This window comes from Epargyreus clarus, unplaced genomic scaffold, assembly GCF_041222505.1.
Source record: "Epargyreus clarus isolate Ecla_fem2 unplaced genomic scaffold, WU_Ecla_fem_2.2 ptg000016l, whole genome shotgun sequence".
NCBI classification, from domain to species: Eukaryota; Metazoa; Arthropoda; class Insecta; order Lepidoptera; family Hesperiidae; genus Epargyreus; species Epargyreus clarus.
The window spans coordinates 2,847,688-2,862,178 of record NW_027332224.1 but is presented as its reverse complement, the minus strand read 5'-3'; the positions used below and the strand labels follow the sequence as shown (position 1 = coordinate 2,862,178).

The 14,491-nt window shown below is 34.6% G+C and overlaps 1 protein-coding gene across 1 annotated transcript in view; it reads right to left on the bottom strand.

The window, feature by feature from the left end:
- Positions 1–4,887: 4,887 nt before the first annotated feature.
- The window catches only part of lasp (LIM and SH3 domain protein Lasp), a 48,592-nt gene continuing 38,988 nt past the window's right edge, over positions 4,888–14,491 (bottom strand). Inside the window, exons 5-8 of the mRNA XM_073081396.1 lie at positions 12,686–13,045; positions 6,484–6,599; positions 6,070–6,117; positions 4,888–5,738 (exon numbers count right to left, since the gene is read on the bottom strand). Of these exons, the coding sequence (XP_072937497.1) occupies positions 5,610–5,738; positions 6,070–6,117; positions 6,484–6,599; positions 12,686–13,045 (653 nt within the window). The 3' untranslated portion in view covers positions 4,888–5,609. The remainder of the gene's footprint in view (positions 5,739–6,069; positions 6,118–6,483; positions 6,600–12,685; positions 13,046–14,491) is intronic.

Sequence of the window (14,491 nt, the reverse complement as noted above, 5' to 3'; positions counted from 1 at the left end):
CCTAAGTGGTGCAAAACGACGCGCATGTCGGCATTGTTCCGCGTAAATTACACCATTAAATGGCTGACAGAATCGTCAGCCGTTTATGTCATTTAATGGCTTCCTTCGATTACAAGGCGGTGAGATATCTATACTTATATATGTCTAGTATTTGAAAAATTAAAATTTTGGAACAATTACAATAGAAAAAACAAACAATGTATGATCAAGTACGATAATCACAATTTTGGACAAATTCCAATATAAAAAAATATTTACATACATTTTATTTGAAAACTACAATTTGAAACTTATTTTCATAGTAACAAATCATATACTTGTTCCCATAAATATTATAAACCAAAATGGAAGAATTGGTATTCCTTCTCACACATTGTATAAAATGTGCGAGTGAAACAAAAATCCGTTAAGATTCGATAACAACTTTTATTAAGACCAATTATATAAGATGTTATTTAAACTCGCTCGCTTAGTATTCCCGAAATAACCTTCTTGTGATGAGCTTAAAATAATAACAAAAACCTACTGGTTAAGGGCTCGAACACAAAACTGCGATGCGACGCGATGCGAATTCGCAACGCAGAAAATTGCGATGCGAATTGCTGCGATGCGATACCGTGCGGCGTAGCGTCTCTCAGGGTGACCAACAACAACAACCACTGTGCGATGCGAATCAATTCGCAAGTTCTTGCGATGCGTCGAGGGAGCTCGCAGATTTTTGCGATGCGACGTCGCATCGCAGTTTTGTGTACGAACCCTAAGGCAACAATAGAACTGTACCTCCGTACGATGTAACGTGATGTTTTGTCATATAATTTAAAAATATTGCTAAAGTTATTAATCTTTTGACGCGTTAAATTAAAACTATTTTTGAAAAAAAAAATAACTTGTATTCTGCATCTATCATCATCATCATAATTGAAGTTATCTATACTAATATTATAAAGAGGAAAACTTTGTTTGTTTGTTTGATTGTAATGAATAAGCTCAAAAACAACTGGACCGATTTTAAAAATTCTTTCACCATTCGAAAGCTATATTATCCACGAGTAACTTAGGCTACATTTTGTATGAAATATATTTGATAAATAGATTTTGAGGCGGTACAAAGTTTTGCGGGTCAGCTAGTTTATTATAAATTAAAATAATTATTATTGAGATTTATTGTAAAATAAGGACTATGTAAAATTGCGCTAATCACAATGCCATATTGACAATTGAATAACGCCATCTAGTAAAAATTACAAGCCATACAAGACAACAACTATACCTATTATTGACCCAAGATGGCATTGTCTGGATTTAAAATTTAAGAACGATTAAAATACATTTTATTTAACGCGCCAAAGACGTAAACGCGCGTAAACACACGCTAACTTTTTAAATATTTACTCCTAACTTGGATTCCGGTATTTGAGCCAAAGTAATTACATATCTTTTTTTTCAAATTTTATCATACGAAGGCAACACAACTAACACCGCAGATAAAAAATAATAAATAGAATAAATCGTCTAAACCTAACGTGCTAACATTTGCAACTAACAAATTATTTTTAATAAGCTTGTATGTATATTTAAAACAATGTAAAACTATTGGCAATCTATATAGCTGGAAAAAAAACAATTATTCATTAAAATATGGGAATGTATTAAACGAAGAAACAATTAAACGTGGCAGTTACTTATTATGCGTTTATTGTTCGGATCGTTTAAGATTAGAATTGCAAATGGCGACCGGAGTAATGCTATCTCGCTTGCACTATATGCATCCTTGTCTTGTGATAAATAGTTTGAAATAAATATTACTCTACAGGGGCATAAAGTATTTTTTATCAACATAATTTTACATATTTTTGCATACATTTCAACATTTTTATTTGCAACATAAATTATATCATAATTATAGATATATTTATTTATTTCCCGACTGAAAAATTCGAATTACAGTAAATATATGAAATTAAATAAATTTATTTAAAGTATTAATTATTTTACCTCACTTATATTGAATATAACTCCTTCTAAATTCAATGTTGAATATAAACGACATAATTATATTAATTTAAATTATTTTATTAATTAAATATTTTTTGTTCTATCCACACTTAGCCGAGAACGCCATTTTAAATTCTAATCGTAACCGACCCGAATTATATATAAAATATTATGTATAATAATATATATTCTATCAACAATAACACAAGATAAATACTGGGATAAAAATTGTAAAATAATCTCTAGTAATATTACAAATATTATAGTATATAGTATATACCAAGAAATACTTAACTAAGTGTATATTATTTACAAGTTACATTCACATACGCCATTTTCTTTAAGCGGGTACGAAAATAAATTAATTGAAAGTTTAATTCAATTGAAAAATAAAGGAAATGATAAACTTGTATTGTACTTTCCGGAAATTCTGATTTTATGTTTATTAAAATTAGACATTTTATTCAATGAAGCAGCAAACGATTTAGGCCCTATTTATAACCACAGACACAGAACGTGTCAGACACAACACGTTACAGACATATCAAATTATTCTATACAACAATATAAGAGGCTCGGTCTATGCCTGATGCTCGGTCTATGATATAAATACATCAATACACATTGTTTAGGAGAATACTTTTTGTCTGTCACGGCACGTGTTTGAAACGTCTTCTGACTGTAGTAAAAATATATTGTTCTATTTATGGTGGTGTATCTTAAATATACGCTTGTTTGCCTATATAGAGAATTTCCAATATCGTTTCATAGAAAAGGATTTTTTCCCAATTCTTTCAAGTAATTCGGCATTTATTATTGCAAGTTTCAGTCATTTTTTAGTTTTTTTTGGAGGTAGATGGAATGCCCGTTTGCTACTTCATTTAAATTAAAAAAACTGTTATTTTATAATAATCAATAGTATTTCTAATGCACAAACTACAAATACAGTCATATTTTTAAGTAGTAAGACATATGCTCCTTATATACCGAAAACTGCTAGATATATTTAGAAATCTACACAAAATAGGCAAAGTTTATATAAAGAATTATATTGGAATGAATGATAAAAAAAATGCTGTCGGAATTGATTTAGTTCTCAAAAAATTTAATGTCATCCAAAAATTACATCACATTAAAAAATAAACTTCTGTTCTGTCTTTATGACGTCATACCATAAACTGTCTAACCTCTGAGCACTGATCTCACAGAGTGAGTGGGGTTAGGATATAGAGGACCACGCTGGCCATATGCATATTGGTAGACTTCACACACTTTTGAGAACTTAAGAACATTTATATTTATTCTTGTTGTCCTCACGATGTTTTCTTTCATTATTAAAACAAGTTACTTACTATTTTACCCATAATTAGAAAAAAATGATGTGCCGAGGATTCGTATCCCAGACTCTCAAGGCCTCGTTTATCTACAGACATTGACCATGTCAGACACAGCCCGTATCAGACAACGATCATACTATACTCTACAATATTGGTAGGCACGGCTCATGTCTATAAGACTTTTATTTTGTAATATAGGAGTAGCAGACGCGATTGCACTCCATCTGATGGTAAGTGGCTACTGCCGCCCATGGACATTTGTAATCAACCCCCAGATAGGATTAGATATTCCTACCTGAGGTCGGTCACAGATGCGCCGTTACCCCTGAGGCCTAAGCTGGAATGCTTCGGATAAGTATGTCTCTCTTACCACACAAGTTACTGTGGTTATGATAAATATAAATAAATCTATACATATTGTATAGGAGAATACTTTTTGTCTGCTACGACACGCGTCTGATACGCTCTATGTCTGTACATATACATGAACCAAAAATCATTTTAAAATAGATTATTCCACCCTTCTACCCTTAAAACATGACGTAATTTAGGGATGACATCAAACAATGACATTAAAATGAGTTACAAAAATACTTTTGTTCTTACAAATATACTACATAATGTGTATAAAAATATTAATGGTGATAAAAATAGGAATTTTTTTATTGTCAAAAATACAAAATATTTTGTTAATTCAATAAGTCTTAATTTTATGTGTATCCACATGCTCGCCAAGCATCAACAAACTTTAACTATCCAACACAAATGTGTGGATAGAACGTTCGAATTAGTTTGTGTAAGTTTGCAAGCAGTTGTAGCCGATCCAATAGTATCTGTTTCTTAGCAAATTAAAGGAAGTTTTCCGCGAGTGTTTGCGATGCGTCCACACTTTGGTGTTATTAAAGGTTTGTGAAATGTGACAAGTACCAAACATGGATGCCGCATTTTAGTATTTTATATTTTATTTTTCGTAAATATTTTTAAGTAGTGTTATATTTGGTTTTACTGCAAAATTTTCAAGAATTCACTTTACACATAGTTTAAGTAAATGGTAAGCAATGGGCATCAGTGGCCAGTAGAGGCCAGTCGAGACTTTTGTCATTCTTATTCTTATCTTTTTATTTTTTGAGTATATAATGTTCCATCGTGGTTCATAGTGGTCGTCAGTGGCCACTCAAGTTAGTGGTACTTATTATATTTATAATTATAAGCTTGTAGCTTATGAATGGACATAACAGTGGGTAGTAATCTCCAGTATGGACCACAATTAGTATCAGACCAAAGGAAATTAAGATATTTTTTTATATTTATTGATCTTCGAATTTGAATTGTGGTCTTCAGTGGTCAGTCTAGTCCAGGAATGCTTCAGTGAAATAATTTGTTCAAGTTTCATATAATATTAAATGATCATATGGTCGATTGTGGTGACGATAAGTGGTAGGAATGCAGTATTCTAATTATTTAAGTGATGTTCATAAGAATATTTCCTTACGTGGTTGGTGGTTGTATTGATGTTTTATAGTTGCTTGTGTTTTATGATGTCTTGTAATGTGTTGTAATGATTGGTTGTTTGTGGCGAGTGGTAAATACAAATGGTGGTTATTTGTTATTTGTAGTACACGATAATATGTATGTTTGTTTCGTAAGTTGTTTTATATGGTCGAGCGTGGTGTGTTGTGGCGAGTAGTGGCAAGTTACGAAAATAGTTGATGGAGACTATACAAAATATCATTCGTTTTGCAAGATATGTTTGTGGTGAGTAGTGGTTGTTCATTTCGAACACAATATTTTTGTGCTTTTTCATTTATGTCGTATAATCGAATGACGTATGGTGGAAAATGGAAGGTGTCAAATGTTGGCTAATGAGTATCTTGTATGACTGAGTGTGGCGATTGGTTGTGAGTGGTGGTTATTTGTGCTTATGCACATATTTTTTCCTTTTCCCCGATTCTGTCGTATGATTGAGCATGACGTATGGTTTTGTTAGTTATCCTATTTATATGGTCGAGTGTGGCAGGATTAATAATAGTGGCTAATGTTTATACACATACTCATTTTATTAGTTTTCCTATATTTATGACCGTGTGTGGCAGGTGGCTAATGGTTACAAACATTATATTCGTTCCATTATTTTTTCTATATGTTCGAGCGTGGCTAGTGGCGAATGGTGGCTAATATGATCGAGCGCGGCCAGTGGTAAGTTGACTGGCGGTGATTCCGTTAATTGTCTTATATGGTCGAGCGTGGGTGGTGAGTGGTTGGTGAGTGTTGTGTGGTTCAGGGTTGCAGTTGCACATAGTTAGCGGGCAGCATGCCGGTACGGCCGGTACGCAGCACCTGTCCCGTCATCCAGCCCTCGTCGATTGACGTCACGTTCGATATGCAATCCCCCTCGCGGAATGATACCTGGACGGACAGACATATACATATAGATACATATTTGGCAGAATTACTGAAAGGAGAGGTTATAGTGCTTATGGTGCAGCTGTGCTCCGCTAGTCTCATTTTTGAGCTTACACGAGCACATGTGTATGCAAAATGTTGAGAAAAAAAACGCGCCGATAGCGCGATTCAGAATAGTATTGGGTCAGAAGGGTCAGTAAAATTCTTTTCAAAGTAATCACATACATTTTACAAATATGCATATTGGGAACGATTAATAGGTTAATAATAACTCTAGTATTAAAATGTAGACCTTAAAAGACTTTATCGGTAATAGGATTTTAGAAATACTTACTTCATCACTATCGTTCGCTTCGTAGTCATACATCGCGATATACACTCTCTGGAATAGAAAAAAAAACAACAATCAGATATCTTTTCAAGAACTATGTGTACGACTCTCCGGTCCAACCATAATACTACACATAGATTAAAAGTTCTACCTATAGTCTCCTCATAAGTCAGTCGGAATACACACTGTTCCATTGAAACGCAGTTCTGCTTCACTTCAGTAGTGGCTAGAAAACGGTGTGGAAGCGGTGTCTTCTGACTTCATCGGACATCTTGTGACATATGTTCTAATCTAACCACAATAAGTTCTACCATTTCCAAAATACGTTGACTCATAAGATTTGATCCTCACATACATACACACATAGTTACATACGAGCAAACAAAGCAAATTATACGATTGCTCGTCATCATTCACCTGTTGCACGGGCTGTGTGTGGTTGGCTGTCGCTCGGGGCTGTTCGTTCGCGAGCGGGTCCAGGTCCGTCACCCGCCCGATCTGGCGGCTCGGCTGCTGGTGCTGCTGGTGGGAACCTGCGATCGGGATACAATATTGACCTTCATATAGGAGTGGCAGACGAGCATGCTTGAAAGCTCGGAATAAATCTCGATTTTTTTTTATTATATAGGAGTAGCAGGCGAGCATACAGTCCACCTGATGGTAAGTGGCTACTGCCGCCATTGGACACCTGTAATCGACTCCAGATAAGATTCCTACCTGAGGTCGGCCACAAGTGCGTTGCTAAGCCTGAACTTAAAACGCTTTGGAAAAGAATTTTCGAAAATGAATAATGGGAATATTGAAATTATGCCTTAAAAAAGCGGACATAAAAAAATTTAACCAACTCTGGATTGTTTGGAAAATAGACAATACTTTTCATAAATTGGTATAATGTTTCAATTATTTCAATTCTGATTTTGGGTACTTTTACAAAAACATTAAAAAATACCGGAAAAAAAACAACATCATTAAAAATATACTTTAGAGATAAACAAATATACCATAACCACACAAAAAAGCTTTATATGCAACCAAAACCACATAAAAATAGCCTGGTATTGGCCCATGACCACTTTGAACCAGCCTGCGCCCAAAATACCAAGTCGTGTGAATATCTTGAAAAAAATATATAAAAAATATCTGAATACATCATAAAGGAACATATTAATGTTTTAAAGATATGATCATAATTATGAAAACATATATGTGTATTGAGTGCACTAGCAATAAAACTGTGCTTTGTGATAAAAAAAAAAAACTTAGTGGGGTTGCCAACTTATTGATAATACATACTAATATTAGACAAAAATTATGTTACAAGTAATAATAACTTATCAGTGTTTAAATTAATACTGAGAATTCTAAACTTAATAAAAGTCAGACACAAAAAAAAAATTGTAACACATACAATAATGCGAGAAGGATTAGATTGAACTGGGTATTACATATCACAATAATAATAAAAATAATAATAATAATAATATTCTTTACTGTACCCAATATAGTAAACAAAAAATTCAATTTTCACAAAATTCAATTGAAAGCTGGGAGCATTTATTAACTTTCGCCTATTTCAAATTACATGCTAAAAAAGATGGTAGTAAATCTCTGACCAAAATTATAAAATCAAATTGTAATAGCCCTACATCTTTCGATATTTTATCAAAACAAAATTTTTCTTTCAGGAACATATATAGGAAAATTGAAAATAAAGTTAACGATGGCGATATAAAAGGTGCCGCAGCTTTACTTTTTTCGAATGACACCATCGCTCCGGACTCTCAAGATACTATTTTGGCGCTTAGGGAAAAACATCCGTCAGCTCCATTATCACTTCAACTCCCAGATCCACCACTAGCTAATGACAACTCTCTACAAGTAAATTCAAAAGAAGTTTTATCAGCGATAATGTCGTTCAGAAATGGCTCTGCTGGAGGTTTAGATGGTCTTTCACCACAACACATATTTATTTATTTATTTTATTTATTTATTTATTCATTCATTGCATCAAATATGGTACATTGGATGGTATATTTTTACAAAGTTCTGCACATTTGGCCAATATCGGCATGCAACAATATAAAAGTAATGTCAAATAAACTAAACATAAATTAAAATACATCAATTAAAATTACACAATATGATAATTGCTGCTCAATGCTAACATCAATTATATGGCGTGATAATATTACAATACTTAAATTAAATGAAAAATATTACATAATTATTATTAAATTATCGAATTGAAAAAAACTCTTCAACAGAGTAAAAACAATGTAGGATTAAAAATTCAAATAACATTGTTTTGAATTTGGTAAGTGGCATGTCCTTTAGATAATCTGGTAAGTTATTAAAAATACGAACGCACATATAGTAACAATTTCTTTTGAAGAGACCAGTCTTCATTACACTTTGTATATGTAAAAGTTTATTGGGCCCGCGACACCTGTTACTTAATATAAATTTATCATTATGTTTTTTTACAAAATTAGCTACTTCATAGATATACATGCTGGCTAGCGGCAAGATACGGAATTTTTTAAATAATGGACGGCATGATTCCCAAGGTGGTGCACCAACGATGGCCCGGACACATTTTTTTTGTGCCAAAAACGCACTATTAACATGTGTCGAATTACCCCATATAATTAGACCATACCTTAAATGGGACGCAACATAACCATGGTAAGCCATGAGCGAGATTTTGGCGTCAGATGTTTTGCTAAGTCGTCGAATTACGTAGACAAATCTGTTGATTTTAAAGCAAACATTTTCAATATGATGCTTCCAGTTACAATTTTGGTCTATTTCAATGCCTAGAAATTTAGTTGAGCTTACGGAATCTACTGTTTCGTCTTTGTATTTTATATTTAAATTTATAGGTTTTGCTCCCTGGTTAACAAACTGTACGACTTTTGTCTTCGTGAAATTAACAGTAAGGTTGTTTTGTTTTAACCATTCTATTATTAAACTTACAACACCATTGATATCTTCGTTGTGACGTTTTTCATCTTTACTGACAACACTTACACATATATCATCAGCAAACAAGACGCACTTGTGTGCAATAGCTTTAGGTAAGTCATTTATATATAGAAGAAACAGTAAAGGTCCCAGAACGCTACCCTGCGGGACTCCACATCCGTTTTGTTGATATCGAGACTTATAAGATGTTAAGATTGCATTTCTATCTAGGGAAGAGATATCGACACATTGATGACGTTCTGATAAGTAGCACCTAATCCAGTCGTGAGCTATTCCTCTAATACCGCAGTGTTTTAATTTGTGCAATAGAATTCTATGTGATACAAAGTCAAAGGCGCGCGACATATCAAAAAACAAAGCTGTATTTTTGAGTTTTTTGCTAACATTGTGCGTGATATTAGTGATGAGATCAAATACAGCTGCTACTGTGCACTTATTTTTTTGGAAACCAAATTGTTCCTCTGCAATAATATTATGTTTATTGAGGAAGTCAACAAGTCGTCCTTGCATAGCTTTTTCGTAGATCTTTGAAAAAACAGATATTAACGTTATAGGTCTGTAATTTTTTACCAAGTTCCTGTCGCCTTTTTTATACAATGGTAGTATTGTTGACAACTTCAATCGTGAAGGGAAGCATCCTGTTTCGAAGGACATATTTATAAGTGCAGATAGAATGGGCGCAATTTCCTCAATACAACTTTTTAATACTTTTGTGCAGATGCCATCATACCCTACTGACCATGTGTTCTTTAAAGATTTAGTAATTTTACATATTTCTGTACTATCACAAGGTCTAAGGAAAATACTTTTTACTACAGTAAGATCACTTGAATATATATTATTATTATCATTGTAGGAAAAATTAAATTAAATAAAAGACCTAACATGTGGTTCAACAGGCGAGGCTGGCAGAGCCTTACTGGAGGACATTACTCGTCTAATTAACTTTATGCTAGAAGGAAAAATTAACAATAACATTACTGCCACCTTATATGGTGCAAATATTTGTGCATTGCAAAAAAAAGGTGGCGGTATTAGACCTATTGCTGTGGGCTGCACTATTCGTCGCCTTGCTTCCAAAGTTTGCTGTAAATGTATAGCCCATACTATAAATGAAAAATGTGTACCAATACAACTCGGCTTTGGAAGCAAGGGTGGCTGTGAGGCTGCAGTCCACGCAACACGGACCTTTTTACAAAATAACGGAGGGGAAGTGTTATTGAAGCTTGACGTAAAAAATGCTTTTAATTCGGTTAATAGGGGAACCCTGCTACAAGAAATTAAAAATAATGTTCCATCTATTTACAAATATATTTGGCAATGTTATAGTTCCCCATCAAAATTAATGTATCGCAATCATTCTATTTTGTCTTCCGTCGGTTGCCAGCAGGGTGATCCCCTTGGGCCGGCCATCTTTAGTCTAGCTATTCATCCTATCATATCACAGTTAAATTCTAAATTAAACATATGGTATTTGGATGATGGTACTCTGGGTGGTGAAGTGAGTTCGGTCCTAAATGATTTAGAATATTTAATTACCAATCTGAAAGAAATTGGTCTTGACCTAAATTTTTCGAAGTGTGAATTATTTATAAATTCTGATAAATCACCAGAAGAAAAAAACGAAATTCTTGAAAAGTTTAATGTTTTGGCTCCTAACATAAAGAATCTGGATAAGAGCTCTCTTCACCTACTCGGTGCACCTGTGTTTGAAGATTCCATTAATTCATTTACTCAAAATCAAGTTACAAAATTTAATAATGTTTCAGGCAGATTATTTAATATAAATTCCCATATGGCATTATTTATTATTCGGAATTGTCTTTTTGCTCCAAAATTTATTTATTTTCTTAGATGCAGTCCCTTTTTTAGGTTTATTAACATTTTAAATGAAATTGACTCCATCATCCATAAAACATTAGCAACCTTATTTAATTGCCAAATTTCGGACCGCGCTTGGACCCAAGCCTCATTACCTATTAGGTACGGAGGTTTGGGAGTACGTAAAATTTCTAGTGTTTCCCTCCCAGCATTTTTGTCTTCGACTCATAGTACGCAAGACCTCGTTTCGAAAATATTATCAAAATCCCTAATGAACTGCGACGTTGCGTACATGAGTGAAGCCAAATCTGCTTGGGTAATGGCCTGCCCAAATCAAAATTTTCCAAAACTATTAAATGTTCAAAAATTATGGGACGAGCCTCTCTGTAAATTAACATATGAATTACTTTTAAATACTTCAGATGATATTACAGAGCGGGCTCGTCTTTTAGCAGTATCTGAACGAGAGTCCGGTTACTGGCTACAGGCTCTTCCATCAAGCCACATAGGGACTCTTTTGGATAATTCCACTTTGTCCCTATGTTTGTGCCTTCGTCTTGGCTTAAAAATCAATGAGCCACATCGTTGTGTCTGCGGAGAAGGTGTCGATCAATCTGGTCATCACGGTCTGTCGTGTCAACGCAGTGCCGGCCGTATGTCGCGCCACGCATGCATCAACGATGTCATCCGTCGGGCTCTTGTCACCATCAACGTACCGGCTACCTTGGAGCCGAACGGTATAGTGCGTGATGATGGCAAGCGGCCAGATGGTTTGACACTCGTTCCCTGGAAACAGGGGAGGTCCTTGGTATGGGATGGTACATGTGTTGACACCATGGCACCGTCTCATATTCGGGCGACCTCGATGCGTGCTGGTGCGGCGGCCGAATCTGCGGAGGCTGTGAAGCGGCGCAAATATGCTGCTATTTCACAGAATTATATATTTGTGCCCTTCGCAGTTGAGACGATGGGACCGTGGGGACCAGAAGCGAAGCAATTTTATAAAGAATTGTCTTCGCGCTTGATTGAGACCTCTGGTGACCCAAGAGCTGGAGCTTACCTCGGTCAACAAATAAGTTTGGCCATACAACGAGGTAATGCTGCTAGTGTCTTGGGTACACTACCGCGGGGCAGCGATCTGGCTCATTTATTTTATTTATTATAGTTTTAGTTATTTTTTTTGATTACTGTAAATATTTTTATTTCTATTTGTTTTAAATTTAGTTTAAGTATATTTTGTAATTGTTTAATAACTTTGCCGCAATAAAATAACTTTTTTAACATTTATATAGTAAACAAAAATAAAAACATACAATTTAGGACGATACAAAAGGCGGCCTTATCGCTAACACAGCGATTTCTTCCAGGCAACCTTAGGGTGAGGAGTTAAAGAAGGGGTGAATTAAAAGAATAGGTAGGGTGCAAATAAATGTTCTTTTTAAATACTACTTAATACATAAAATCAAGTGTAAATTTAAGATAACCATAATAAAATAATAAACATACTTAATATAGATATTTATATATAATTATAAACAAATAATAAACGAAAGGGGAAGAAACTATAGATTAAAATTAAAAACAAAGATAACACAGTTTAAAAAGATTGAAAGCAAGAGCACAAATTTAGGAAGGAAAAACAGTTAGAGTTTAAGATAATGGGATTTGACAAGATTTTTGAAGGAGAAGAAAATATAAAGTCGATCTGAAAGTAAGTAAAATCAAATTACAAATAATAATAAAAAAATAGATAAAATTCTACTATTCATACAAATAAACAAAGCTGGCAACCCCATATCAAAAACCAACAAACCTCGTCTCCCATCGCTGGTGCTGTTGTAGATGAGCGTCGCGGACGCCCGCTGAGTGTTCGGCGGCGCGCGGGGCCCGTCGCTCACCGGATCGTAATCTTGAATACGACCGATCTTCGGCGCTGCGTAATTCTGATTCGGGTAATGAGGCACCGCTTGCGGATACTGATTGTACTGATAGTCGTAATACTGATCGTATTGAGCCGGCGGGCGCGGTTGGTAGTCCTGGTACCGCGGTTGACTTGGCGTTTGGTAGTGATTCTTGGGCGGTAGGTTCGGCGCTGGTATCGGCGCGGCGGGAGCGAGCATCTCCGTCGCGTAGTTGTCTAATTGTTGCTGGTAATTGTCGTTCGGCGGTACGTCTAGCGCAACATAGCGATGGGGGTGTGTTAGGTACGAATGGGGGTAGGTTGACCGAAAGTTTTTTTTTAACAATTGTGGGTAGATGTCGAAATAGCTTCGTAAGTGGGTAATCTTTAGGTAGTAGGAAGGTATATGGGCAGAAGTATATTAGGTGGGGAGATGGGTAAATAATAAATATCTAAATAGTTTGTAGGGAAGTGAGTAAATACCTGGCAAGATCCGTATGTAAAAGGAAGAAATCGATACATTCATGTTTTGTTTTTGTAATTCATAATACAATGACTTTATGGCCCTGGATATGCTGGCGATTATGAAATTATAGTGGCGGATATGAAAATATAGGCGAGTAGCGCCTTCTTACGGATTTCTACTGCGGTCACTATAACGCACAGCATGCACTGGCGTAGAATAGAATGCGACTAAAATCTCACTTTTTAGGGGAAAATAGATATAGATCTATCAAAGTAGGAAAGGGATAGATGGAAAAGTTTCTGCCTATTAAATGTTTTAATTTTTGTTAATAGAAAATCTTCATTCTTTCGGTCAAACTACCCACAAAAAACACATAGCATGTTTCATGAACAATTATTTATTTGCAGTCTCGTATGACTTATGTTGACTAAGATAGGGTAAACAAACCTCTTTTTTTTAAATTAGTTAAAATGTTGCATACTGTAATGTAACTAAGCTGTGACTAACTAAATAAATCACAAGTTTTTACCTATCCTTACTAACTTAGTTACTCATTCAATTGTGTCGAATCAGCAACCCTTAAATAACATTAGACATGTCTATATCCTCTCAGAATAAATACGATTACAACCCGATATTACTAGGTTATTACCACGCTTTTATTAGCCTGGGTTGTATCTATGTATGTATGTATGCATGTATGTAACGGCATCTTTGAACTCGTTTTTTACCTACTTTGAACGGTCCTATTAATTTAAAATTTTGAACAATTATCAAGAACCGATGACAACATACGATTTTAATAATTTCATCCTAATCTCCTCATCAGGATCGTCAGGAATCAGGATTAACGATTTTCCTTATGCGATTTTGGCATGATTTTTAGTTTTTAAACTATAATTATTTTATTAATAATAAGTCAACATAAGTCACATTTACCACAATAACAAAAATACCAATGACACCACACAAATATGACTGTGCGCGGATGAACAGTGAGTTTTGTGTCAAAACATTTAAACAAAATTGGAATCCCTTTACCTGCACGTTAGGCGGACATGAAATATATCTCTTTTATACCAATATTTCTGTTAATACATAGGCTTCTATTTATTACGAGTAACACTAAGCCCACAGTTGGGCTTAGTCTTAACATCCTCAACAATAGAGGGGATACCCCAACAATGCTACATACACCCCAACAATATGTGATATTGAAGCTATCCCTATATTTCGTTTTATTTAATTCTATT